The 27,174-nt window shown below is 46.3% G+C and overlaps 1 protein-coding gene across 9 annotated transcripts in view; it reads left to right on the forward strand.

The window, feature by feature from the left end:
• The first annotated feature begins 778 nt into the window (after positions 1 to 778).
• ITPR1 (inositol 1,4,5-trisphosphate receptor type 1) overlaps positions 779 to 27,174 on the forward strand; it is a 168,022-nt gene continuing 141,626 nt past the window's right edge. For all 9 annotated transcript variants that reach the window (XM_035337315.1, XM_035337317.1, XM_035337316.1 and 6 more), the window contains exons 1-3: positions 779 to 899; positions 13,139 to 13,246; positions 17,024 to 17,094. In XM_035337315.1, the coding sequence (XP_035193206.1) occupies positions 13,155 to 13,246; positions 17,024 to 17,094 (163 nt within the window). In that variant the 5' untranslated portion in view covers positions 779 to 899; positions 13,139 to 13,154. The remainder of the gene's footprint in view (positions 900 to 13,138; positions 13,247 to 17,023; positions 17,095 to 27,174) is intronic.

The following is a 27,174-nucleotide window of genomic DNA, read 5'->3' on the forward strand; positions in this document are numbered from 1 at the left end:
TGCACACCCCATCTTCACGCTGCCAGGCTGGGTGCAGCTCTGTGGGAAATCCCCCCAGGCACGGCTCGCTTGGCGTGCAGGCTGTAACGCACTGCCCACGGGGCAGAGCTCCTCGCCTTGGCTCTGCTGGCCGCCCTGCCGCCACTGCCAGGCCCAAGTGCAGCAGGCGTTGCAGCTAGCTCCTTCCCTCAGCCTACGGAGCTCATCCGGAGTCTGGATGTGGTTACATGAGAACTCATTAGGGTTACTGACAGCGTCGGGCACCACTGTTCTGCCCGGTTCCCGAGGAGGGATGGCGTGCAGCGGGGCAGTGATGGACGCACGTGGCAGAACCCTGCTCTGACCTTCGCTGAAGCTCGGAGCCGGGGACCCGGCCGTGGCTCAGCGCTGCCCGACGGCCGCACCTGCGGCTCCTCCGAGCCCCTCACGGGGATGGGAGGCGGGCGGGCGGCGCTGGGTCAGCCCAGGGGCCCGTGCGGCCTCGCCCCCCCCCAGCAGCGTGCTGCATGGCCGGGGGGTGAACGGCGAAGCAGGCGGGGCCCGAAGTCACCGCGGATGCACGGGGCAGGACCGCGGGGCGCCCTCGCTCCCGGCCCGGCCCTCCGAGGCGCAGCGGCCCCGCCGCCCGCCCCCAGCCTGCGGGGCACGCCGGGCGCTGTAGTCCCGCGGGCGCTAAGCTCTCGGTCCGCTGCCGGCATCGTCTGGAATCCGGGACTACGCTACCCAGCAGCTCCCCGTGCCGCTATATAGCGCTGGGCGGCGCGCCCGGCGCGCAGTAACCATGCGGACGGGCCGCTGAGCGGCGGCAGCGGGGCGCAGCCTCCGTCCCAACGGCACCGGGCAGCGCCGCCGGCATGGGGCTGCCGCGCCGCCGCTAGCCCGCCCCCCGCCGGAACCAGGTAGGGCCGGGGGAGGGCTCGGCAAGAGCCCGGGGGGCTGCTCTGGGGGGGCTCCCGGGGCTGAGCGGGGGGCGGCGGGGGGAGCGCGGCCGCTCCGGGATCGCGGGTCCCTCAGCGGGCGGCCCCTGCTTCAGCTGGACCCCAGGAATCGCCCCGGGACCCCAGAGCTGCCCGGGGATCTCCCCGGCCTGGCCGTGTGGGACACCCTCTGCCCGCCGCCCCCTTGCAGGGGGGCGTAGGGCGAAGCCCCTATCCATCCCCCCCACTCCCTCCAGCCGCTCCGCAGCCGAGGCGTCCCGCTGCCAGGCGCTGGGCTGCTCCGTTCTGGGCTTCGTTTCGAAGCCCCCTCCGCCAGCCCGCCCCCTCGGGCAGCAGGCACCCCCGGCTCCTGCTGCTGGGCCGTGGGGGGGGTGGCTCGGGGCTGGGGGCTGCGTGCAGGCACCCCCCGGTAGCCACGGGGCCACGAGGAGCCCCACGTCCCGGCGCGGCAGGTGGCACCGAGCAGTGTTCGGCTGCACACGTGGAAGGTGGCAGCCGTGCAGCCAGCGGCTCGAGGCGCGAGGCAGCGGCCGGTGCAGCAAAGGAGCCAGCGCAGGGACCGACGGCAGCCCGGGGGGTTTCAAAGCAGGCTGTTATGGGGTGCTGTCAGTAAACTCTTCACAGTATTTGTTGCTTTAATGTGTTCCCCAAGGCGTCTTCTGATTGGCAGTGATGATTTCTTCCTGCTAAAATAGCTCGTTTCACCCTGACTGACGGTGTTTGCTTAGATGAGTTCCGCTGCCCTCCACCTGCTTGCTTTGCAGAGGTCGTGAAGGCTGCAAGTAGGGAGCAATCAGGCTTCCTCCTGCAGAGGTTCATAAATTAGGAAGTAAACAAACAGCAAGAGTGACTTTGGTTTGCTTCTGCAACCGTGGGGTGGAGCCTAGCTGTGGGAAATAGCGTATTTTTCAAAGAATTGCTGGTCATGAGCAGCAGGGCTGGAGTGTGGGGAAGGCCCTGGTGGAGAGCAGTGAAGAGGGAGAGGGTTTGGCGGTGCCCTGCTTGGCGGCACTTGTTGGCACTCAGAGCCCTGAGGGAGTGACAAGTGGGGTACAGCGGGGTGTCAATTGTAACCCTGTTAGAAAAGAGGGGTTAATGGGGCCTTATAGCACTGTCCGTCCTCTCGCTATCACCCCAACAGATCGGTCTGTGGGGTACAACAGAACCCTGAAGAATTAAGTCCCATGTGATGAAAGGGAACCTGAGGTCCTGGCTCCCCACAAGTGCCGTCACAGTCTAGAGCGAGCCTTGCAAACGGTGTGTGGTGCCAGGTCTTGGTCTCACCCTTGCTGTAGAGGTGGTGCTGGATGGATGTCAGGACGTGGCAGTGTGGGGAGACGGCCGGTTCCCTGCCACAGTGGCAGACTTTGGGTGAATCATGTAAGTGAGATTGTGGCATTTCCAGTGTTGTACGTGGGTGTGAGAGGAGCAGTAATGGTCTGGTTTCTGCCCCAGTACCTGCTGTTGAGGTCCTGAGGCCTGTTCTGGAAGCAGGAGCCCCTTCCAGTGCTTCCCGGGGGCTGAGCTGGTGTCTGCTGGTACCTGGCTGAGATGGGCGATATCGAAGCCAAACTTTTTTCAGCAGGCTCCAAGCAGGTTTGTGAAGCCCTCGCCTTGTGTTCTCCCCAGGATGGAGCAGTGGTGAGCCGGTGCAGCCCCTGGGGCGGCTTTGTTGGTGTCAGCGCGGGGCCTGCTCCTCGGGGCCGTGCGACGTGACAAGTTACAGAGTATGCCGGGAGCCCGAGGCGTCGTCACGCCATAAACATGAGAGTTGTAGTTGTAGGATTGTGCTGGAAGACGGGAGGAATCTCGGAATCCCGTGGGAGGTGGGATGAGGGTAGTGGCTCTGTAGTAGCTGGTAGACTGGCTGCTTGCTCGCCCGTGGGTGAGTGTGAGGGAAGGCAGCTTCACCAAAGCAGCTTACAGGGACCAGAGGGGCTTAGAGCTGGAAGACGGCGTGCTGGTAGAAAGTTATGTAAATGTAACATTTCTGTCACGGTGTGACTGTGGTATTAATCTGGTTTCATAAAAAGCTTCCTTATGGAATGCTCCAAATTCGTTTCTTCTGCTGCTGAGGTAGCACCTTCGCTGGTAGCTGTTGCTTCAGGAGCCTGGAGCCGTTTCTCTGCTTTTTGTTGTGTAGTAGTACCAAAGAGGAGTTAAAAACCATGGAGCAGTTCCATGTAGAGGCCTGAGCACGCAGTGCTGACTGACCTGTAAAGCAGAAGGCTTGAAAAGCCAGCAGACATATCTGCGAGCTGCAAGGCAGATCCCATCCACGTCCACGGTTACTCAGAACGATTCCTGTGTTCTTCGTCGGGCATCTCCCAGTGGCTGCTGCGGGAGGCAGGGTGCCAAGCAGCTCGAGCTTTGATCCGGCCCGATATTCCTTTCTGACTTCTGTTCCCAGCAGACGCCGCAAAAGCACCACCGCCGTTGTTGCCTGGCTCTCCATCTTGGCACGGAAGCGCTGTAGCTGGGGATGGAGACAGAGCTGGCTTCCAGGGGGCTGCAGCTCCACGCTCGTTTGGCAGAGGCAGCCACGTGAAGTGTCTGCAGTTCTTGCGTGCTCTGTACCTGTTGAGAAACTACTTCTCCAAGTGTTCAGCACAGTTGGGTTCGGTAGGACCACATTCTTTTTTTGGGGGGGAGGAAATATAAGATAAAATAGACTACAGGAACCATAATTCCAAAGTGGAGTGAGGATGCAAAATTCAGCTCTGGATTTTGAACTCAGAAAAGTTTCATTTTCATAGCTGTGGTTTTGGTTAAGCCTATCAAAACTTGCATCAGAACTTTTTTTTTCCCCCCTTCCTAACAGTGTTTTATTGAGAGTAAGAACTACAGGTCTGGGGAAGTTAACCCTCTAGAGAGACAAACGCATTGGAAATGTGCGTGGAAGCATGTGTTATTTTGCTGATTTACAGCTTGCAGTGATGTAACTCCATCCTCATCTGCCAGAATGCTAATATGAGGAGCGCTGCAGCCAGCTTAGTGCTCCTACCTCCCCGATCGCTCTGCTGAGCAGATTATCAAAGGACGGTAAACAGCTCTGAGAAAACTGAGAGCCAGATGAAAAAAAATTCTGGGATTAGAATGATTAGAATGTTAGATAACATTTCTGCTTTTGGAATAATCTGATACTTGAGTTATAGGGAAGGAGGCCTGGATACTGAATCCAGATGTAATGATGTGTACATAAACAGTTCGTTCTCTCCTCATCCCCACCATGTGCAAGATGTCATAAGACAGTAAGCTCGGTGCACATACATGTAAGGAATCTATCTCACCACAGTAGGCCAAAAAAAATGGCTACTGCCAAAAGACTGTGGCTTTGCATTTTTTTCTTTTTTTTTAATTTCTGGGAATTGCCTAATAGCAGTTGAGTATGAAAGTTTTACAAACATTTGTTTTGCACCATGGCAAACCCTCTTCACTTCTTCAGAAATTCAGAAATCTGCCAAGTTCTGAAGAAACGCTTTAATTGTAACACTGATGTCAAGATACGTCCTATCTGAATCCCTCCCTGGGACACGTGGGCACAAAGGCAGATGCCTGACTGTTTGCTGATGATACTTGGTCTGAAGGATTAATTGAAAACTGATCTATCTTTTGATTGAAGTAACTCATCAGTCCGTGGCCACTCCATCTGTAAGGGCTAAGTAGATTCACTTGCTCATGCTCCTCATGCGATAAGGTGGTACAATGGCCTGAACCTTTCCTTCAGAAGGACAACTTGTGTTTGCCTTCTAGAAAATTACTGCGGGGAGCTCAGTGTGTACAAGTCAGCCTGAGAAACGGAGCCTTCATCTACAAAAGAGCCCAGCCGAAGGGTTTTTTAGATCAGGAGGGCGCAAAGTAGGTCTGCTGGCCACCAGTGGTTCTCCCCACGTGCTGGTCATGTGCTGGCGGTGGCTCCTCCTCGTGGGCTGCTCATCACGGGCATTTAGGGTTTTCTCTGCAGCCCCGGATGCCTGCTGAGGTATCCAGGAGGGAAGAGCAGTGGGCTCACCCTTGGAAGGGCTGCTGCCGCTGGGAGACGCGGGAAGACTTGCAAGCCTTCAGTAGGAGAGACCTGCCTGCGGGAGAAGAGCATCGATATTCCTGCCTGTGGGGACCCGAAGCTACCAGCAGCCATCCTGCAGAGCCCAGCCGTGGACGAGGACTCCGGTGCCGCCATGGAGGCCAGGGAGCCCCCGCCCAGGTGCGGTATTGGCAAAGGAAGAAATGGGAAGAGTAGCATGTGGAAGGGCGAAAGCTTTGGGCAGGCAGGGTTAGAGGGAGATGAACGGACACAGGCGGATGAAGGCTCGTGGGGCAGGCAGGCAGAAGGAAAATCCCTGGCTACATTTAGGGCGTATTGCATTTGCTAAAAAGTTTGCACCTTGGGAGGAAAGGAGCGGGGCTGAGGAGTTAGCCCCTTCTGTGGCCAAGACTCGTGGCTACATAGCCATGCAAAACGGAGGGGGGCTGTTCTGTAAGCTCTGCTGCCCTGGCCAAACTAGGAGATATGATAAACCAAGCTTGCTCTCTTCCTCATGACACTGGTTGCCCTGGTTCTTTTGGCACGTTCCAAGTCTCTCCTTCTAATAGAAATATTCTGGAAAGCGCTGTGTGCACTTGTAGGGCCTCCTCCAGAGGCTGACGTCTAAGCTGCTTTCTCTCTTCAGGGTTAGAGGCAGTAAGTATGAACTTCAGTAAGTATCAACTTCAGTAAGCACTGCATACTTTTAATGGAATTAAAAAGATGCTGTCAGGTCAGATTTGGTTTTAAAACTTCAGAAATGATTTGCTTCCCTGACAGCACGTCTCTAATAGATGTTCCTTTTTCAGCTTTCGGCAGGTGCTTGTCAATAGGATCTGTCAGCTGCGTTTCTTACATCAGCCTGATGGCTGCTGTATGAGACAGCTCTGTCTCAGCGTAACTCCTGCTGGCGCATCGTTACGGGTGCTCGGCCTGAACTTTCTGAGTACAGCAGGGCTGTTGGTCCGCCTGGTTGCACTGCACAAATTAAAAAGAGGTGCTCTTTCTGCGAAGGGATGCCACGTATGCTTGCTTACTTGTGTGGAGGATTTTTGTGGGGTTAAGTTAGCAAGAGGAGTTACTTCATCTGTTTCTCCTTGTTTCTTAAACTGAATTTCCTTGCACCTATTAAATAGTAATTTCTGAGTAACTTTGTCATTAGTATGGTAACTAAATAAATTCTTCATGTGTGCAGTGGCAAATAGTATGAAAAGAACATAATTAACTCGGCCGTCATCTTGCTGAACGAATTTACTTGTCTCTTCCAACTTTCTTCAAGAATAGGGGGAAACGTATGCTTGATTAGATGTGCGGTGAGACCGAGTTTCCTCCAGGGAGAAGAGAGGCGGAGTGGGCTGGTGGATGGGGATTTGGGAGACCTGGATTCAAATCGAGGCTCTGGGGCTGACCTGCTGCGTGTCCTTGGGAAAGTCACAGCGCGGAGCTGCTTCCTCCTCCCCGCCTCTCACATCCCCCCCGACTGTTCAGACCGCACGCTGTAGAAAAACCTGCCGTGTTACCAGCGGTGGGAGGAAAATAAGTTCTCTGAGAAGGTGCATTTCTCCTCCTTAATCTAACGGTTCATCGGAGGAAAATCTGCCTGCAGATAGCAGGCAGCTGGACATGAAAGGTTGCAGTTAAATGGAAAACAAGATCATGTGGTAGATAAGCACACCATGTTGATTTTTTTTTTTCAAATGTGTTATCTCTAAAATGTAGCTACATGTGCATAAAAGTAACGGTGCAGAGTCGTGTCGAAACTGAACGCCATTCCTGAGCGGTTTCCCCCAAAAGCGTGCGAGGGCAAGCAGCGCGAGGATGCCGGCGCTCGAGGCGGTGTGGCAGGACGTTCCCTCTGCCGTTGTCGTACTCCACAAGCTGCAAGCAGCCTCGGTGTTTAGGAAACGCAGAACTTGGCTCTGCTCTTCACATAGTGCTCGGCTGAGGGGCTGACTGCTCCTGGGCTGGTCTGCACGGTGCAGGGCACCTGTCCCGGGCGCCTGGCCCCAAATCCCTCGGATTTGTCTTCCCGTGGCGGTGTGTGCGTGCACAAATTGCTCCTTTTAGATTTGCTAAGTCAGAAGCTTTGAAAATGGCAGTGCTTCATCCTGCAGCCCCAGAAGAGCGATTATTCGCTAGATGATCTTTTAAATGGGGCACTTCCTCCTTGCTTTGGCTGTTTTAATGGAATTCGTATGAATCTTTCTCACAGCCCTCAGGGAAGAAACCTTCTTTCTTTTTTATTGAAATAAAGATGGAAAACTTTTTTTTTTTTTTTTTTCATGAAGTTAGCTGCACCTGTAAAAACAGATACCAAGTGCTGGGGGAAGGGGAACTATCCGAAACACATGGAAATCATTAGAAAAGTGTTCATTGAGAGGTACACTGGAGCAAAACTAAAGGGCCAAATTTTTGATCAAATCTTCCTGTAAAATTTTGATTTAGAGATGTTTAAGTACCTGACTTTCATTTAAGTTTCGTGAGTCAGGGTGCACTTTAAAGAGGTTAGCCTGCTTGGCCTAATTCAGAAATATTAAGGACCCAGTTCTACTCAATTCAAACACTTTGATGTACGTGGTCTTCTGGGTTCCTTGTTGGTGAAGTCTTCTAGTATGGCTAGTGGTATCTGCTAATTTGTGGATGCTTCTTCATAAGCATGGCAATAGCTTGTGCCGCTAAGCAGCCCTTAGTTTGCTTTTTGTTGTCTCTACTCTTAAAAATCTGATCTCTTTTCTGTTAAAAACCAAACCAAAATTAATCTTTCGCTGCGAAGCTTCCTGTCTGCAGGAACAAAGTCTAAGCAGTTATGCACAGTTTGAGATTCGATTCTTACCTAAACAATCTAAATAGTGAAAAATGATAAAGTGCTGCCCCGGTTTCTGGAACGGTACGTATGAAATTGACGGTCTCTGTTTAATTGAGCAATAAACCACAGTGAAAATATGATAATAGAGAACTGAGTACATCGTGGGACTACAAGGCACAGCGAGGAGCTTTCTTGCTCTAAATAAACATTGTTAGAATGATCTTAAAAAGATTAAGTCATTCGTCTCCCAGTTGCTGGAAATCAAGCCATCAGTGATAAGACTTATTTGGCCTCGTTTATTTTACAAATAGGGTTTGCAGTCATAGGTTAAAGTATTAAAATCCCACACAAAGCAGACACGTGGGACAAGATATCAGCAAAATAGCTTCAAATGCTTTGAAAAGCCTTTCAGTGTTAAATTGCTTGAGATGAGGAATAGCGTATTGCAAAAATCTTGTTACAAACAGTTCCCGTAAGGAGGAACTTCAAAAGGGGGCCTTGACTCTGTTATTCAAGGAAGGCAAACTTTCAGCATTGCTCTGAAGCCTGTTTTTTCGAACTGAGCATCGAGCTCTAGATGAGTGATGGGAGGAATTAGTGTGATATGTTTACAAAGCAGTTGCATTTCCTATTCTGAGATCTTCAAAAAGCAGATGTCTCATTAAGGTATGTGATATTTAACAGTCAGTTTGATTTCTAAGCGTTTTCACTGTTAATTCTGCTTTAACTACCGCTACAAAATGTGTTTTTGTGAGGAAAATGGGTCGAAGCCTCTCAGGTGGATTTTAGTGACTACCAAACTCTTACTGGCTTGCTCAAGGTCCTGAGGCTCAGCGCGGTTTGTGCCCTGAAGTGTGTTAGAGTCCTTTCAGTCTTCCTGAAAGGTAGTGAAGGAGGGTCAGGACTTTGGTTTGGACAGGAACGCAAGGTGCTTGTGGAGAAGGGCTTTGTAGGAACCCTTTCCAAGTGCTTGTTTTCCGTTTCAGATTGGCTCTCCTCATGAGCTTTTGCTGTTTGCAGTTCAGCTTGTTTTGAGGATATGCACAAGATAATCTATAAGTAAGAAAATAACCAGAAATGAACCTGTGATTATTGCAGCCCTGTTCAGTCAGAAGACCAGACTTGAGGTCTTGTGATGCAGATTTGTTCACCGAGGCAGCACAAAGCAGTAGGGGAAAGGCAAGCGCTAAGACTCCCGAGGGAACGGACAGTTTGCTTTGCTTTAATTCACTGCCTGGATTTAGCTATGCATTTCCAGATCCAGGCCCGTACAGCAAAGCTACAGATAGGCACAATGACTTCTAGAGAAGTACTTTGCAGTTCTCGCGAAATTCAGCACGTTTCCATAGTTATTATTTGGGGTATTTCCTTAAACAGAGACTTTATTTTCCTGTGCAGATAAACTGTATATAAAGCACATTTAAAGATGCGCTAACATTTCTATAGATAATATACATGATGAAGTCACCACCAGCGTAATCAAAAGAATTCAAGCTGTCAAGGCTTAAAAACATCGTAGAAAGTGTTCATCTTTCAGGTCTTTGTGTGTAGGTAAATACAGTCAGCTTCTCCATGTAACGGTCTGCTCTTAGTTCATGTTTCCTTTCTCGTCTTAAAAATCGGTAAGTTTGTACTTGTCAGTTTGTTCTTTTCCCTCTTAGCTGAAGAATCATTGTTTCTTTTAAAAACCTTATGTTGCTGCTGTCAACATCGCTGCCCCCTGAGGTAAACCTCTAGTACTTGTTTGGAGAACCCCGACTCTGCTGTATGCTAGAATTGCCGTGCTGCTATTGTTTCCTTATCTTCAGTTTTTTTCAAGTACTTTTACCTGGAAAGGATCTTGTTTCCCCCAGCGCTGAAGAGGGAGAGTACAACTGCTCCAGCCGTGGTGCAGCAGGAACATGGTGGGTTTCCTGCAGAGCTCCTCTCATAAGGGTGCGACAACAGCGTCGCAGCTCGGGCTTTGCGCTGCGACAACTGCACGCCTTCCGTCAGGTCCTCCCCATCCTCACCTTCAGTAGTAATCAATTGCTCTTGGCACAGGCGTATCTAAAATAAATAAATTGCAGAGTAATGGCCGTATTCATCTACTGAGCACAATTGTTTTTTGAGCAGAGAGATTATACTTTTAGCTGTGCAAGCCAGCTACTGATTGTGTGCGTAGGAGTCCTCCTTCCCTGGGCTTTCAGGGGGTTTCTGGTGGCCATCTCGTGCATTCAGCTGCCACGGCAGCACCCCTTCCTGGAGGCGACCTGAGGGATGATTTGGGTCCGGGTGCCCAGGAGGGAACCCGCTCTCTCAAGTCCATGAGGCCCACCTGTGCTGTGGGCATGGGATAAATGTGCCAGGGTTGGCAGGTCAAGGCTAATGGTTGGACTTGATGATCTTGGAGGTCTTTTCCAACCTAAATAATTCTGTGGTTCTGTTCTGTGATCTTTGGTGGCTCAACTTTCCTAGCCAAGGGAGGGAAATAATCCGTGGTAGCTGATCATTTGAAGGGTTTAATGCAAAGAATTGGTTAATCAGCAGACAAATTGTGTTAGGTGTCCCAAGCCCCTTGTGAGGAGATGAGGAAAGCTGCTATGAACTAAGCAAGGCTGGTTTAGAAATTATTCTCTTCACTTGTAAACCTTCTGAGTCGTGAGGCCTGTTGGGCCGTCGAGTCCCTTGCTCCATCTGGCGGGGCAGCATGTTCCTGAGCATGGGCCAACCTCAGGAACGGGGTCTTTAAAGCCAAATGTCAAGTGGACCGGCTTCGGGTATTCCGTTATTAAAGTACGTGATAAACAGCCGGCATTTGTCGTGTCCCTTTGGAGCATGGGCAAGCATTAGGACAGCCCTCCTGGCAGCTGGATACTGACCATTGCTGACCATGATATTACTGGAAATGTCAATAAATTGCAGAACTACTTATTTCAGGTGTTAAGCTGTCATCATGCACAACACATTGTATGTCTGGAGCTTGCTAGGTAAAGAAAATAATTTTAAAAAAAGCTACATTGTGGAGAGTAATTTGTATGACGTAGAAATTTGATTGCCCATCCTTAGGCCTGGTCTTGATCAGCGGTCTGGGATATCAGTCTTCTTGCCAAGAAAAAAAATCTTCTCTTCTCTAATGGAAGTCAATAATTTTGACCTTCGTGTTCTCTTGGGAACAGCTGTGGTGAACATCTGCCTCTTCTAAAGGCAAATGATGTAGTCCAGTGAAGTAATTCCCCATAAAAGGGATACTGTATGTGTAATTGTAGAATGGGAGAGTTTGGGATCAGAAATACCTTCTGTGTGTAGTAATACCACAGTGCTCCACAGCCCCCACGATCCAGCATACCAAAAAGGAGTGCCAGAGGAGACTTGGTCTCCACCAGAAGTATCTACGTTCCTTCTGGACTTCTGCTCTTCGCTTTGGGCTGTATGAATTTAGGCATTTTTAACTTGGAGGGCCTGGAAACTTTGTGTATGGAGTTTGTCGTTAACCTCCAAGTCAGGGAATGAGGAGAGCTGTATTTCTGGTGATGCTAATTCAGTCGCCCTGCATATTTCTGTGTGTTTTCTGGCATATATCTTAAAATAGGTAGTGCTGTTTTTCTGTCCCCTTACCAAGAGGGAAAGGAAACAGGCTATGTAAGTACGCAGTGGCTGAAGGACTCGGCACTAAGCAAGCGACCTGAAGCCTCAAGCCTTGCTGCTGCGGGCACTCAGATAGGATTCTGGAGGAACTGAGACTTCTCCCCCTGCATATGAATGTGGCCTGTTATCTTCTGATTTCTTCTGAACTTGATTTTAATTGTGCAAGTGACACGGTGACATGCAGGCATGAGAACATCTGTAATGTGCTTTGACTTAGTAATCACTGTGTGATGATTGCCACCAGAACTTGGAGGCAGGGAGGAGAGGGAGCTGTTTGCAGCTTTACAGGAGAGCGGCTTGGCCTTGGCGTTGGCTCACACTGTGATACCTGCAGGGTGTTACCAACATTAACTTTTAAATCTCCAAGAATCTGTCCTTGTTGATCTCCAGCCTTGCTTAACAAACTTGATCCTTACATTTTTGGTAAACAAGGTAATGCTCAATGAAAGGGAAGATTTGTCCCACGTACAATGTCAGGGCTGTGTGCTAAAAGTAACATAATTTCCTGCTGCTTAATTCTCCCAATGAAAGACCATTTAAAGTTGATTTTGGTGTGTCATGCTAGATGTCAGGGTGAAAATGTTTTCAATTATTTTCCCCTAAATGCAAGAGTCTGATCCTGGGCAAGGCTACCTTTCGGAGCGTGTCACCAGGCTGCAGGAAGGAGCAGCTTGGAGCAGCCACGTTACTGCCTGCTGTTTGAAACCTCCTGCACAGAAAGCTATTTCAGTGTTTTGAAGTTGGTGATCAAAAACCACAGCTTAGGAGGATCTCCAAGAAACCAGTAAATGGCTTTTAGAAAGACATCTTTGAAAATCTGTTTGGTTGGGGTTCTTTTTATCAGGGCTCCTGTTGTTTGTCTCTCTCTTTGTTGCTGTGACAGATAGAAACTTGCTTTTCTATATTTGTTTAAATGACAGGTAGGTCTTGCATCAGTCAGTCCAGGATTTGGGGCTTTAAAGAAAATAATGGTAGTTCTTAATACCGTAGAGCTGACAGCACTAAGTGGCTGTCCCTTCAGTGTTACTTTTAGGCATTTTTTTTAAACAGGATTGAAGTATTCCTCATTTCACAGGGATTTGGCTTCTTGATGCGTCATTTAAAGCATTCGTCTCTGAAAAATCTTAATCCTTGCCTTTTTATATGCAAAATCTGTTGTCAGGCATATTCAGTGGGTCTTTGCGTTATGCCATCTTTGAGACAGCAGCTCGGAGCGGGTGGCTCACCCCGGCGCTCAAATAGCTGACGGAAGCTGTTCCAAGTCGTGTTGGTATTCTACACATTGATTCCTTGGAGAGCCATTTCCACGCACCAGGGGACTTTTAAAAGTGCTCATACCTACCTTTGATTCTGGCAGAAGTGTTTAGGCAGAGAAGTGTTGTAATTTAGATGGTACAAATAATGCGCCTTAATTTAAGGCACTCTTCTTCCCTCGTCCCCTCTCAGATGGGATGAAAGAGGCCAGCACGCCCGGTATGAGATTCTGCGAACATCTGTGGGGATGAATATGGCTCCAGTGAAACAATCCCACACTGAGCAGGATGCCAAGAGCTTGTTGTTTTTCCTTACTTTGTTTTTCTAAGCATTTTGCCATGCCATGTTTTCCTCGATACCTGAAATTGCAGGGCAAGAACTCGTTGAGTTTTGCAAACAAACACGAAGGGTGCTGTTGTTGTAACCTTCAGTAGCTTGCATGGAAAAATCCTTCTGCCTAATAAATTGTGCTTTGCTTTATTTTTCTAGGGGCACTAAGCCAGAGATGACTGACAAGATGTCGAGCTTCCTTCATATTGGAGATATTTGTTCTCTCTATGCAGAGGGCTCAACAAATGGATTTATTAGCACTTTGGGGTAAGGACAGCTGTTCTCTTGTACCGAAACATCTGGAAGAAGGGCTACCAGAGCTCAGTTAGCTATCTCGAGCCTGACTCCCAGGAAATACTGGGTAAAACAAGTAGCTTTCTGTACAGATCTGGCCCTAAATTTAAAAATGGCCTGAAATTATTATGGCGAGTTAGATTTTTGGGAAGATAGAGAGCGTATCAATGAATGTGGTGTGGTTTTAATGTAGTTGGTGGGGAGGAAGAAGCTTGCCGTGGCCAAGCTGTGGGGAGAGGGAATGAATACAAGAAAATGATTTTCATGTTGTCTGTCCTGTGTCCATCCGTGTGTCCTGTCCTGTTCTCTCCTGCCCACCCTGCCCCTAGCCAGGAATGAATAGGCCTCAGTGCAATCTGCTGATTGGAAAAGGAAAAAAGAAAAAAAAGAAGGTAGTGATGTAAGTAGGTGGTTTTAAAAATAACAAAAAAAACAACTTGAGCCAAACCATTCATAAACCACTAACTGACCACTACGGCTAGTTCTGCCTTGTCTTGCAGTATTTGAGGTTTCTCATACAAGCAAAATTGTAATTCTTCAGTCAAAGGAGGACACTTTGAATCTGCAGCTTGCCGATGGCCAGCACCCCCAGAGCTGCAGTGGGAGCCGTGCCCTGCCTGCTCCTGTCCCCTGGCGTGCTGCCTCGCAGAGCTCCTTTGTTTCCTTCTGCAACCACATCAGGCTAGCTGCTCTGTAGGAGAATCTCTCAAGCAGTAAGAAGTGAATGCCACTTTGTTAAACAAAAGGTAGCCCTTCACGTAGGATGAGGAAGACTTTGGAGAGAAAGCACAGGACTGAAATACAGCTCTGACAGAAGGGACGGGGTATGTTTTATTCTGCTCAACTGCTGCTTAGAGAAATCTCTCAGAACATCAGAAGCTGGCAGTGGGGCCACGTACTGAGTTTGAAGACCTTCCAGAGGGCTGGAGGAGAAGCTAAAAGAGCACATCTGCCACCTCGTTTCAAAGCAGTGGGAAATTAAGGGGAGGGAAATAGTGTGGCATATTGCTCTGGTACTTCAATACCGAATGAATAGCAAAGAAGCAACCAGGAAGCTTGATGATATGGTGAGTGGGCATACACACAACGTGCTCTTCCTCATTTCCAGTAGCCATAAGGGCCTCAGGGTGGGTACAGTGACAGCAAATTTTTTGATGCCTACTGTCCAGATGCATCTGATAAATGGATCTCCCAAGCAGGGTACAAAGACAGCATCCTGGTAAGTCTTTCAGCAGGAAACAATGGGCTGAAATCTCATCAGTGACTCCAAACTAACTTGTAGGTTTAGTCCTCTAGCTATTAGGAATCTGGAAAATAAGGGGGCAGAGAGGAAGCAGACACTGAAGATGCACCATGATCTATTATAGGAAAGAGAAGAAAATATGGGATGCTGCCAGAAGGGAAAGAAGGTATGATAAAAGCAAGGGATGTAGTAAGTAGGGTTGGTTGAATAGTATTTGGCAAATGTATTTGACAAATTTCCCAAAGGTACTCGTCAAATATGACATGCACACTCTGCAGTATTCGATCAGCTGTGTTGTAACTGGCCAAATACTATCTGCTGAAAACTGGCAAAACAAACTGAGCGGTACGATACATTTGGCTTTTTTTTTTATTCCTAGTATTGAAGCAAGTTTGGCAGTAGATAATTCCTGAACAAATAGAAAGTTATGTTATGTTTAATCCCATACGGTGCATGATGAACATTATGCAGTGGCTGTGGCTTTTGATGGCATTGCTGAGCAGGTATTTTTCACCATGGGTAGTCCTTTCAGACGTTGCAGGCCCTAAGCACATCTATTTCTTTTAGGCTTGATGAGATGTTCTGATGGCAGGTCTAAATATCCCTTAGTATTAAAGGCATCCTTGTTGATTCGATTTGCAGTGTTTTAAGGTAACTGTATTATATAATGGCCGCGCATCTTCTGAGCCTAATTTAAGCCAGAAATCCCAATTGCTATGTGAAACATGAAATGCATTATCATCTTAATAAGCCTTCGTAATCAAATTAGCTTTGTCCCATATTTAATTTAGTCTTTGTCCTGGAGAAAATTAAAGAAGCAAAGGAAAGATTTGGTGTAATTGTACTCTATACCATGTGGAGTTCTGACAGTCTTATGTCATAACAATGTGTAATGACTTGTTCATGTGCTTAATGACGGTTGAGAAACAGATACCACTATACATTCTAATGTCATTTTAGCCAAGTAACTCTCTTTGAAGAGTGTTTCTATTTAATATTTGTATGACATGACTGTTGCTTAATTGTGACTTTGCTCTTGCTGTTTCCCAAACTCAGTGCTGTCATCACTGTGATTACTGGTGGTATGGCCTCTTCTGGGCTTTGCACCCTGTAAAATTATTTTCTTAATAATTTGGGAAGTTCCTCTTTCTATTTAGTATCAGGATAAGAGAGAGAATTTGCACTGAGGTTAACTATGTGGGGGATTATCAGAATAACCCATTTGGCTTTTAATAATTTTGGCCATTTGTTCGCTAGAAGCAGCTGTTTCAGTGAGTTCAGGTGTTACCAGTATTATTCTTGTTGGAGCACATACATGTTTGTTTAATACTGAACAGGGAGAAAATCCATGGGGAAAAAGTAACTTACTGTGAATGTTTGCATATGCAAATTTTAGATGCATAGAACTGTTGATCCACTTAGTCTCTCTGATCTCTTAATTTTTATGCACTTCATGATTTTCCATAATTGTTGTCTCAAGATGCTTCCTGCATGTAACCAGCCTCTGCAAGGAACAACTCTCATATTCTAGGTTTCAATCTCTTTCTCAAGTTGATTCTGCATGAGAATGGACACCTCTACCCTTTAAGACCTTGGAGTTTTACTTTCTACTTTTGTGTAGAAAGCCTCTTTGACAGATTGGTTTTAAGGGGCCAAATTGTATAATTTTAAGATCATTTCAGAACCAGCAAGGTATTTGGTTACAATTGCATTTTTTGCAACTTAGAAGTAATGTTTGGTAAAAGAGCAATTCCATGTGGATACAAAGCTTGCTAAGGGCAGAGCTGTGGTGACAAGTGTATCTTAAATGTTTTATTTATTCTGTGGGCTTTGAATTCACCCACAGGGTCTTTTGCCAATGTGTATTCACAGGAGAAGCCCTATCCTGGCATTTCCCATTGCAATCTCTTGGGTTCGCTATCCAATTCACTTCCTTTCTGGTAAAACAGGAGGAGGTTAGTTTGCTCTCGTGACTTTGCTTGTGTTGATGACTGGTAAGCAGGAGGGTGTATTTATGCCTTCCTGTCTTGTGGGGATCAGTTTGCATTATGGCAGCTGACGTTTCTGCCTTTTCGGATACTTGAGGGGGTTGTAGGATTGGTGTCCGATTTATGCAGTCGTCATATTGTCCTGTTCTCTGTCCTGCAATATGAACACAATTGCAACATTATTTAAATCTGTCCAAGAGGCAATAATTGTTTTAAGGCTGTCTCTCACCTAACTAGAATATGGGCTGTTCTGTCTGCACCTCAAGGAGGGGACATAAAGAAGATGCAGCATACAGGAGCAATGACTTATTTATTGTCCCACCTATCCAGGAGCATAGCTCTGGGCAACAGTAAAAATGAGCTGCATGCTTCTTAGAAAGATTTGGCATCTGGGGAATGTCTTTTGCTGAAGTGGCCACTCAGATAAAATATTGCAAATAAAACACTTAGGTTTTGCTAACGAGGATATAAGCAATTGGAAAGGAAAAGAATCTCACTTTATTTCTTGTTTCTTTGCAGCCTTGTGGATGATCGGTGTGTTGTACAGCCAGAAGCAGGTGATCTTAACAACCCACCCAAAAAGTTCAGAGGTAAGTTTACGAGACAGCTTTTTACCCTTCTGGGTGGAAGAAGTCCTTTATGTTGTGCAAACTACTTTTGACCACCTCACCTCCTATAGAATATTTTAGTGGCATCCTTCTTCCAGAAAGGCTGACTCACGAGGAAAGAAAAAGTACGTATGTATGAATGTCTGTGAATTGTGCTGTGGGACTTAAAAGAAGGCTTTGTGAAGGGCAGTTGCAAACTGAGGCTGGCTTTCAGATAGGTCCAACCTGTAAGTCTCATTTCTCTTTCTCCGAGTGTGGTTTGGTTACTATCCATATGTGCCATGTAGTTACCCAGTACCAAACCTGCTTCTGAGAAGAGGAAAATGGAACGGAGCAAATGTTTGTTGCAACTGTCGTTGTTCAATCTCATCTAATGTTAGCTAAGCTTGAATTTGCCTTCCTTATCCCAGGAAATTTATGCTTAGTGTAAGAAATTAATGCCTCCTTCTTTGTGGAGTTTGGCTAGGTCTGATTAATTTAAGAAAAAAATTAAAGAGGGAGAGAAGCACTAATTGGGATTTTTCTTGGAAAAAAATCTTGGTTTCTTTCTTTTACCCCTTGCTCATGCCTTTTACCCAAAGGATAGCTCAGCCCAAATATTCTTAAAATTTGGTATACCTTTAATTGCTGTTCTCAGATGTGGCAGCTCCTAATCATCTCTTTGTTGGATGAATCTTGTTTCTTTGGTTATGCTTTGGTTTCCTCAGGGGCCTAGAATTGCCATAATTCTCCTCAGATTTGGCTAGATTGCCCTTGAAAATTGTGTATGTTCTGTGCTGCTGTTTTTGTTTGCCTTTGTTTGGGTTTTGTTTTGTTGGTTGTTTTGGTTTGGTGTTTTTCCCATGACATGAGGATGTCTCATGCAATTTGTTTTAAAAAAGTTACTGAAGTCTGTGAGTTCTTAGTGTTTTTTCCCCATTTTACTGGACAGCTGATAGCTGGTGATTCGGATATTGAAGAGCAAAAAGAATTGACCGTTAAGCTCTCCAGAACAAGAAAGATGGTATTATCTATCAGTGCTCTAGGTCATGGAATTCTTAACAGTAAAGACAAACAAAGGAATAAACCTGGATTTGACTGAGACTACTGGGTATAGAAGAGATTGGGGGTGGAGGTGGAGGAGAAAGAGGCAGGGAAAAAAAGGATAGAAAAACAATTATTTCTAGCACAGTTTAGGAACTGCAAGTGCAAAGAAACATTTGTCTGACATGAAACATTGTGGTTGGACGTGATAAAAGTTCTCATATTAGTTAAAATGTATACATGGAGAAAGGATGGTATGAACATTTTCCAACTTTTGTAGTTACTTCACTGTAGCTTTCATGAGGAAGTTTATGCTTAACAGTAAACGGCAGCAAAAGTCATAAAATTTTAGCAGCCATGTCAGTTGTTTATATGCATACTTTTTAACTGTGGTCTAAGATAAAATGCTTTCCACAATAAATATTCAGAAGAAACAATAATGAAATTTATCTCACCATCTTCAACACAAATGGAAAATATCCCTTTCTTAATGAAGCAAAGGCACCCAGATACTTGCCTGGGGTGTTGCCCAGGAAGTCCCTGGCAATGAAGAGACATGGCTGTAGTTCCTGACAATCGTGGTGTTTTAATGGCACCTTCCAAAAATACCCTCCTTGCAAGTGGAACACTGAGTCTTCCCTAAGGTGTATTTATCCAAACAACATCGTTTACTTCTGGGTTACAAAGCAACAGTGGGCATCTGGTGAATGTAATTCACTAGTCCCAGTATTTAGTTCTGTCATACTTGAGATTTCGTTTTAATTGCTCTGGGCGGTGTCACAGGTACAGCAGACCATCCACAAGATCTGGTTTTACAGCAGCAGCACGTGCAAATGTAGCAGCCGATGAATTGTGTAAGAGGTGTCCACGCTGGCTCAGTGATTTCTCACAGTCCACGCTGGCCATCCCAGCTGATAGGGTGTGGTAGTGGAGCTGCTCTGACTGCAGTTTGAGGAGTGTCATCTTGGTTGGAATTCAGATTGGTACAAAATGCTGACACGTAACTGAGAAGTAACTTTTGAAGATCTTATTAAAGCGGGACCAAAATTAATCAGATGTCAGTGACTTACATTATAGCTTTGAAAAGACACAGTACTGGAAAAATGCCTCCATGCTCTAACCTGGTTTATATCTATGAGAGAATTCTCTTTCAAATGAACTGTGCGTTAAGTTGTCCAGATGCAGGTCGGTCACACCCGAAGTCACCTTCTGGGGGGAACACTGGCTTCACAGCCCCTCCAGAGGGTGTCCCTTCAGGTAGTATTTTTAAAAAATAATTCTAAACTTCTCTGAACCGTTCTTGGGCAGATGTAAAACTGTTGTACATACATTCATCATGCTTCACGTGGTAAGGGATATTTAGAAGCAAGATTTTCTGCTTAGAGATGCATGTGTCACTCTTAGAAAATTCAGTGTGAAACTGAAGTGTATCCATCCAGCAGCACAGTTAATCCATCCTGCCTTTTCGTAGCCATGGATGTTTCAGGTTTTAAAAAGTCTTGTTGCCTAGGCTACACTTAATCAGTTGCATCTCGTGCCAGCAGCAGGGCCCTGAGCTGGTGGTTTTTCTTTTCTTCCTACTTCAGCCCCTAGAAATGCAGCAGAGTTGCTGTGCACAAAGTAGCGATGTATGTGCACCAGCCTTCCTCCCGAGGAGTCTCTACCAAAGGCAAGGCAGTTGGCAGGAGTACTTTGGGAGCGTACGCTGTCGCTGAGCTCTGATAACCTGCCTGCAGCGTGCAAGCAGTCCTGGCCTGGGGAGCCTCTTCCTAAAAGCAAGCACTTCGCTGCTGAAACGGGTTGGTTTATGTTAGTAAGTCACTCCTTTAAAAAATGTTAGCCTCAAGTTGTCCTAAGGAAAACTTGGTTTGTGCGTGGATGAGCTGAACTGAACAGAAGGATTTGCAGCAGCACAACTGGAGTTGGAGATGGGAGCGATAGAGCCTTTCAGTCTGCTCGGAGGAAAGCACACAGAGGTATTTTAAGGACACGAGGGCTTGTTTTGTTGATAAAGCTGTGGAAAAAATAGTCTGACATTAATCTGGTGGTGTTGGAGCACTGAAAGGGAAGAAATGCAAGAGGACACGGAGAGGAAGGTGGGATAGAGTTCAGGTGAGATTTGGGGTGCAGAGTAGGAGTACAAATAAGAAGAATGTGAAAAGGCAAAAAGAAACAGAGGTCATGATAGATGGAAAGAACTGAAGTGCCAGAGCTTGAAGGTGGTAGTAGTAAGTCTGTAGAACTCCAAAGAAAGTTACTAGTCTGGCCCATTCAAATTATAGTGATCACTGGCCAGTAGTTACTTCACGTATTAAATGCTGTGGTGCCTTTAGGTCTTTACAATGTTGGTATAAACACTTGAAGGTGTTGAGGCTGATTTTTTTTTCTCTTCCTTTTTCCCCAGCCCCACCAGAAGTAAATAGCACCCCAAGTTAGTGGTTTGAGGTTGGATGGCAAATTATGGTCTGAGATTTCAGTGGATTTTTTATTCGGTCTTTCTGGACCACTTGAAATAATGTGTGGTTTGTGCTGGTTTTGTTTTTTTCCTAAGCAGTGTTTCTCTGGCCCTTCATATTTTCAGCTCCAGTTAATTCAGAAACCCTCTAAAACTATCGTGCGAAACATTAAGACTTCAGAGTTACATTCAATTTAGGTGTTTCTTTTTAAAAATGTTAATATGAAAATTCTTGGGAAAGTATTTTGCTCGTCCGAATATACTGTGTACAGATGAGATTCCTGGAAAAAATCCTGGTTGGGGAAGTCTCTAAAAAAAGAAAGTGTGACAGTTCCTTGGTTGTCTGAACCGCTTTGAACAAAGAAAGACATTTTATGTATTTTTTAAAGCTGGAATCTAATTGCTGCCTGTGAGTATGACTGTGCATCTGAGTAGTGACTATAAGAGAACACCCTTTCGATGTGCACGGGTTTATGTGGCAAGTATGAACTACAGCTGGCCCTTTGGCGAGGCCCAAAGCACCACTCTGTTTCATTAGAAATGAGGCGGACTTGAATGCAGGGAGACGCCTGCTGCTTTCTGTGCAAACTGAAGAAGTCAGACCTAGCAGTAGTGGCAAAGCTGAGGCAGAGTCCAGGGCTGATACCTGCTTTAGCCGCAGGAGCTGGGCTGTGTTAACTTGTGAGTGCTTTGCAGAGGTTTTCTTTGTGTGCTGTAGCGGAATGAAGCGGCACGCTAAGCCAAGTGCGTTTCCTCAATGCTAGACACTCGTACTACACCGAAACAGCCTGTCTGACAGCCGGCTCAGGAAATTCCTTACAGCTCTTTATTTGGGATGCAGATTCGTCTGCCAGGGATCCAGAAGCTGCAGCAATAGCTGCCTGAGAGGCAGGGAGACGGGGCGCTTACTGGGTTAATCTGTCCGGCAGCTCCCTCCTCCCAGAGCACTGTTTTAGTAGTTGCTGGGCAACACTCTTTTTTTTTGGCAAGATGTTCAAGGAACGAACCCATATCTCTTAGACTTAAAATACCCTCATGGTGAAGCAGAAGATGAGTAGCTCGCATTCTGTTTGTTCTTTTGATCCTAATCCATACTGTACGCTCCTCGTGCGCGTTGCTGTCAGGAAGCGTTGGGTTGTGCTCATCTGGCATTGTTAGGGCTGGCGCTGAGGGGCTGAGCCTTTGAACTGCAGCTTCATCTTCAGCGGAAGAAATGACCTGAGGCTGGGCACTGCAGAGAAGCTTTAGTACATATACACACACCACAGCTTTTGATAGAGTTCTCTTGTATTCGCGCTGTGCCCAGCATTGATCAAAATCAGTACTCCGTAATAAATACCCAGATCCCTCTGCCTGGTAGTGAAGGGAGAATCTTTGCAGCATATAAAACTGCACTTTTTTGGTAGTAAGGTAGTTCAGTGCCATCCCCTGCACTCACCAAGAATAACTTTTTGCAGTACAGGCCTTTAGGTATCGCGTGTTCAGCTGCAGATGAGCGGGCAGCCTAAAACCCTATTGCTCTCCATATACCTATGCGTACTTCTCCAAATCTGCTCAGAAGGCAATTATATCATCTCGGATTGCTTTTTAAACTTTGATGTGAAATAGTCTGAACTGGATGACTTTCTGCATACATTAGATGAGTTAGTGTGGGTGCTGTGCAGGCAGTGGAGGGCACGTTCCAGGAGTGACGGTGCTGAAGGGAGGGGCGTTGGGCCTGGGCTGCATGGCCAAGCTTTGGCTCCTTTTTCTCTTACACAGGACTTAAAATGCTGGTGAAATGTTTGGGTATATTCACTATTCAGCTGCCCAGACTAGTTTAAGAAACAACTAATGTCTAAATATGGCCTTTTCACTCTGATAACAGCATATGAACAGATAAAATTGCAGCATTCCTTCTTCATTCAAGGCAGGACGTTTGAGAGTGCTTGAATGCTAAGCTGGAAGCTTAGCGTGGTGGTCTTGAAGAGAAATAGGTAGGCTGCAATAGATTTGTGACTTCTCAGTTCTGTGATGTCCAAGTCATGCTGAAATGCACTTGCTGAATATCAAAACTACAAAGTGGGGCAACAGCAGTAAGCACCTACTTGTGTAACTTTTGTTTTTCCAGTGGGGTGAATGCCATAAGAAGAATTGCTGAGGCTTAGCCCCTGTTTATAAAGGACACTATTGTGATTTAGTGGGAAATCAAAAGAAACTTCAATGTTAGCATGATGGAAGAGAAAAATGAGAAATCACTGAAGGGTAAAGTTTTGCCTGTAATTTCTTTATTTAAAACTAAAGCATTGGTTATTCCCTGTAGGTAGAGTCTCTGTCTTGCAGGAGTCTAATACAGTTAAGTATCCGAAGTACATTTTCACTGCCTTGATGAGGAATCCTGTAGTATGAGTCTTAAGCATTTATATAACTGTACTAGGAACCTGCCAACTGCTAGTGTGCATTTGAATTCGATGCCCTTTATATGATCAAGAAATCCTGAGCACTGTCTCTAAAAAGTGAAGCTTTAGCCCACTGCATCCTACAGACAAGCAGATGTTACAGGCAATTGTCACGGTGGCATTTAGATCTTTCAAAACCTAAGAAGTCAGAAGTGTTGTATTTTCATACAAACATGCTTTATATCTGCAGAGGCTTGGAAAATTCGGCGAAAGGAATCCTAATCAAGAGTTGATGCACTGCTTGCACGAACACACCCAAGCTTCCTTCCTCTCTTCCCAGGAGAGGTGGCAGGCAACGTGCAGCGCTTTCTGTCCTTACCCAGGGAGACTTCAGCATGATACCGCGAACACTTCTTTTCCAAACACTTTTAACCTCAGACTTTGTCTTTACCAGTCTCATCTAGGATACTTACTTATATGGTCTGCTATGTTAGCAAGCAGAGAGGGAAGAAAGTGGAGCTTTTTCTTTACGAGCACAGCTAGAGAATAGATGTTATGAGCTGGCGTGTGTAGCTGTTGTGTCCTGTGATTTATTTAAATGTGCGGCAGTAGCTTGCTTTGCTTCGAGAGTAGGGATTGGGTGCGGGAATCAAAGGGCAGCTGTGTTTGTTTGTTTATACAGGAAGGTAAGTATTGTCACGCAGAGGGAATCGGCAGGCTGTTCCCACTTAATTTGCCATGTGTACCACAGTGTTGTTCCTCATCGACCTATTAAGCAAGACAAGTTTGTATCCCCTTTGGGGGCTACTGTGCTGAAACAGCAGCACATCCTAAAGACATTCCACCCCCATGCTGTTATGTGCTCTGCTGAAACCATGAATAAATGATTGGCTAAATAATTACTGCTTTAAAAAAGATGGTTTAGCATGGTTTTGCTGCATCCTAACTATGGGGTACCAAGACCATAGTGGAGGAAAGGCCAGTGCGGATTTTAACAGTCTTTTTAACTTGGCATAAAAAAAAAAAAGTTGTAGGTACTGAACACGGAGAGGAGACAGGTCTGCTTGGGATCGGGGCACAGGCTCTGAAGATTGGCTGGGTTACGTTTGCATGCTGGTCTGTACGTAGAGTACTGCGCTCAAACAGCTGTCTGCCAACTTCTGGGTTTCAAGTGCTTTCATCTTGGATGCTTTGCATCTAGATGAAGGCAGAGCAAAGTCCCTTTGAAATATCAAGTGGCCGTTAATATGCATAACTGGAACAGTGCTCGGAAAACACAATCTGTTGGTTCAGGTACTACAAAAGAAGAGGGGGAATCTTGTTGAAGTCCTAGTGTGAAGTTCTATGATCTGCGTGCTTCATTTGCCCATCTAAAAATGTGGGCAGCAGTCTCTCCTGATGAGGCATGCTGTGCAGGTGGATGGGGAAATGGGCTGAGGTAGTGACCGTGTACTGAAAATGAAGAAGTAAGCCAAGGTCTGGTTTAAATGTTCAGCTTTTTTCTCGACATCTTTCACAGGTCTGAGCTTTTTCCCCTGTGGAAAGTTCAGGGTATTTCAGGTAGGATCAAGGGAGGGATTGCCAAAAAGCAGTGCTTAGCTATTAAGTAGAACACTACTGTTAATAAACCTAGCCCCAACCTTGTAGACAAAGGAATACTGTGGCTTTGTTGCCATAGTTTCAGTGCAAAATCTGACCTTAGCTACAATAACATTCGGTTAGAAAGAACTAGCTAATCAGTTTTCTAAAATTAGTGTGTTCCCTAGTACATAAGCCAGTATGAACAGGATATTTAATGAAATATTATACTTAGTCACAAGAGCCCAAGGGAGTGAAATGCCTTGATGAATCGTGGGGGTGGGGTGACATTGGTACATATCTTTTAATATAGCAAAGTTATTAAAATTTGTGGCTTGCCTAAAATTTAGGGTAGCTCAACTGTTGTGCTCTTCTGTGTGCTCAGTATCCCCTGCTCTGCTCCTTTTACAAGCTTTTAGTCTGCTCTGTAAGCTGGGAGGACTGGTCTGGCAGTGGCTCCCAGCAATACTGGTAGTACATATGCTGCTGCCAGAGGACCTTCTGATAACCTGCAGAGATACTGCCATGCTTGTCGTCTCCTTCGTATAGAAGGATGAAAGCACTGAAGCAGAAGGATAAAGTCATCAGTACGAAGTTTGTGGAAAACCCTGTGTATGTGCTGGAAGAGAAGCAGTCTCCTTGGTTTACGTGCTGGACATCTTCAGGCAGCTTTTCACTGCGCGTCTAGAGTGTTGAGAAACATAAGGGGGGGAGAGAGAGGGGCTGGCTGTAAGGTCTGGTATGTAAAATGCTGTCATCAGTTCGTAACACTTTATTTGAGAGAGCTTTTATTTGAGCTCACTGCCCTAACCTCGAGTGAGATTTTATTAGGCACTGGTAACAGAGTAAAAGATCGCTTCTTCACAGTACGGGCAGTATGAGGAATTACCAGGTTTTCTTATTTGCCAGTTGGCTACTTGGGTATAACTACATGGCAACTGTGCAGATGGGGAGGTGGAGCAGACACCAGGTGGGCTGTCCCATATTCACTTGGCTGAAATTTAAATTCTCGTTCAGCCTGCTCACAACTTCAGCCTGGTGGAGCTTTATTGCATACATAGCCTTGTGGAGCCACCACCACGTTGAATTGTTCTCGCTGTAGGTCTTGAATGGCAGCTTGCAGTTAAGGAAACTGGACTGCCTTCTCTGCCAGCTCAACGTACGGGATCGTGGTAGTGAAACACAGCTCTGCTGCCGTCCTTGGCAGGACGGAGAACAGAGCCTGTGCCATCCAGCTCTCCATCTCGACTTGCGTGCTGTATTGTGCTGCGATGGGCAGCGTTCCCTCACAGCTTGGTGCTTGAGAGACAGCAATTAGACAGGAAGATGATCTAGATGAGGAGGTTCCTCTAAGTGTTGCCTACTGTTTGGTATTAGCTTTTGTTATTTCTCTGTCAGCCAGAATAAATTATTGATGGCCACCTTTTGTGACGGTGCCTTCAGTTAAGGTTAAAAGTGGCCATAATTAGCCAAAAAATTGCACAGCAAATTCCCTGAGACGGATCCTTGGGACTTCACTGGATATGTAGAAGCACAAAACTTCAATGACACCTGCACCAGAGTTTGCTTCAGAAAAATGTTTTTCATCTTGCGTGCACTGACACTTGCACAGAAGAGCTGTCACGTAGTTCCTCTTGGCCCTCGTAGTTTTGCTTCTGTGACATGTAGAACTGGGAAGTCTGCGCTAGGCAAGCTCTCATGAAATCCTGTTACCTTGCTGTGAGAGTCAAAGCGTTCAGGATGCCATGTCTCCTGCGAGCGTTTCAAATGCTGGAATAGCCATTACAGATTGACTGACACTAAATGTAGCGTTCTTTGAAAAGCTTACTCTACTGAACAACTTATTATTCAGGCAAGTAAGAGATATTTATGTTAGGACTAACACTTCCTTCGTACCTCATTTGTGAAAATAATTGGTGCCGAGTTCTCCTGTTGGCAATTATCATCTGTTTTGATTACACAGTATGCAGAAGTTCAGTGAAAACATAACTCCTTGCTTTTGAGTCGAGGAATCTTTCCATAGCTTTCAGTCAGATTTTTAGAACAAGAAATCACCTCCAAGCTCCACTGACAGCAGAGAAACGGTGACACTGCGAGAAAATGCTGCTATGGGATTCTCTCCCAGCTTCACTGGAAGAAATTATTTCTGGTTCAGATTTTATTAAGGGTACAAAAAGCTTTGTTATGCAAAAGCAATCTGGTAGCACTTAGACCTCGCATTTAGTGAATGTCGACCCATCTATTTGTTGAGGTTAAAAATCGTACAAGTGAAAAAAGAAGCACAGAGCTTGTAGGCATGAGGAAGTGAGAACTGGATGAGGGAGCAGCCATCCTGAAAAGGAAAAAATCCTGGCTGTATCTACAAAAATCCTTCCCTCCTCCCCCTGCGGAGCAGCACATGGTCTCCAGCCAGCACCAGTTAAGCTCAGACATCCCAAAGAGGCAGGGTTTCGCAGTGCCGATGGCCCGCCAGCCTCTGGGACCGGGGTGGGGGCTCAGCACGAAAAGAGCTGTTTGTGTTAGGGATTCCAGTCCGTGACTGCTCGTTATGCCATAAAGCTGGGTTTTATTTTCAAAGAAACAAGAATAAATCTCAGTATTATTAGAATGTAACCGGGATCTATGTGC

This window comes from Oxyura jamaicensis, chromosome 12 (genome assembly GCF_011077185.1).
Source record: "Oxyura jamaicensis isolate SHBP4307 breed ruddy duck chromosome 12, BPBGC_Ojam_1.0, whole genome shotgun sequence".
NCBI lineage: Eukaryota > Metazoa > Chordata > Aves > Anseriformes > Anatidae > Oxyura > Oxyura jamaicensis.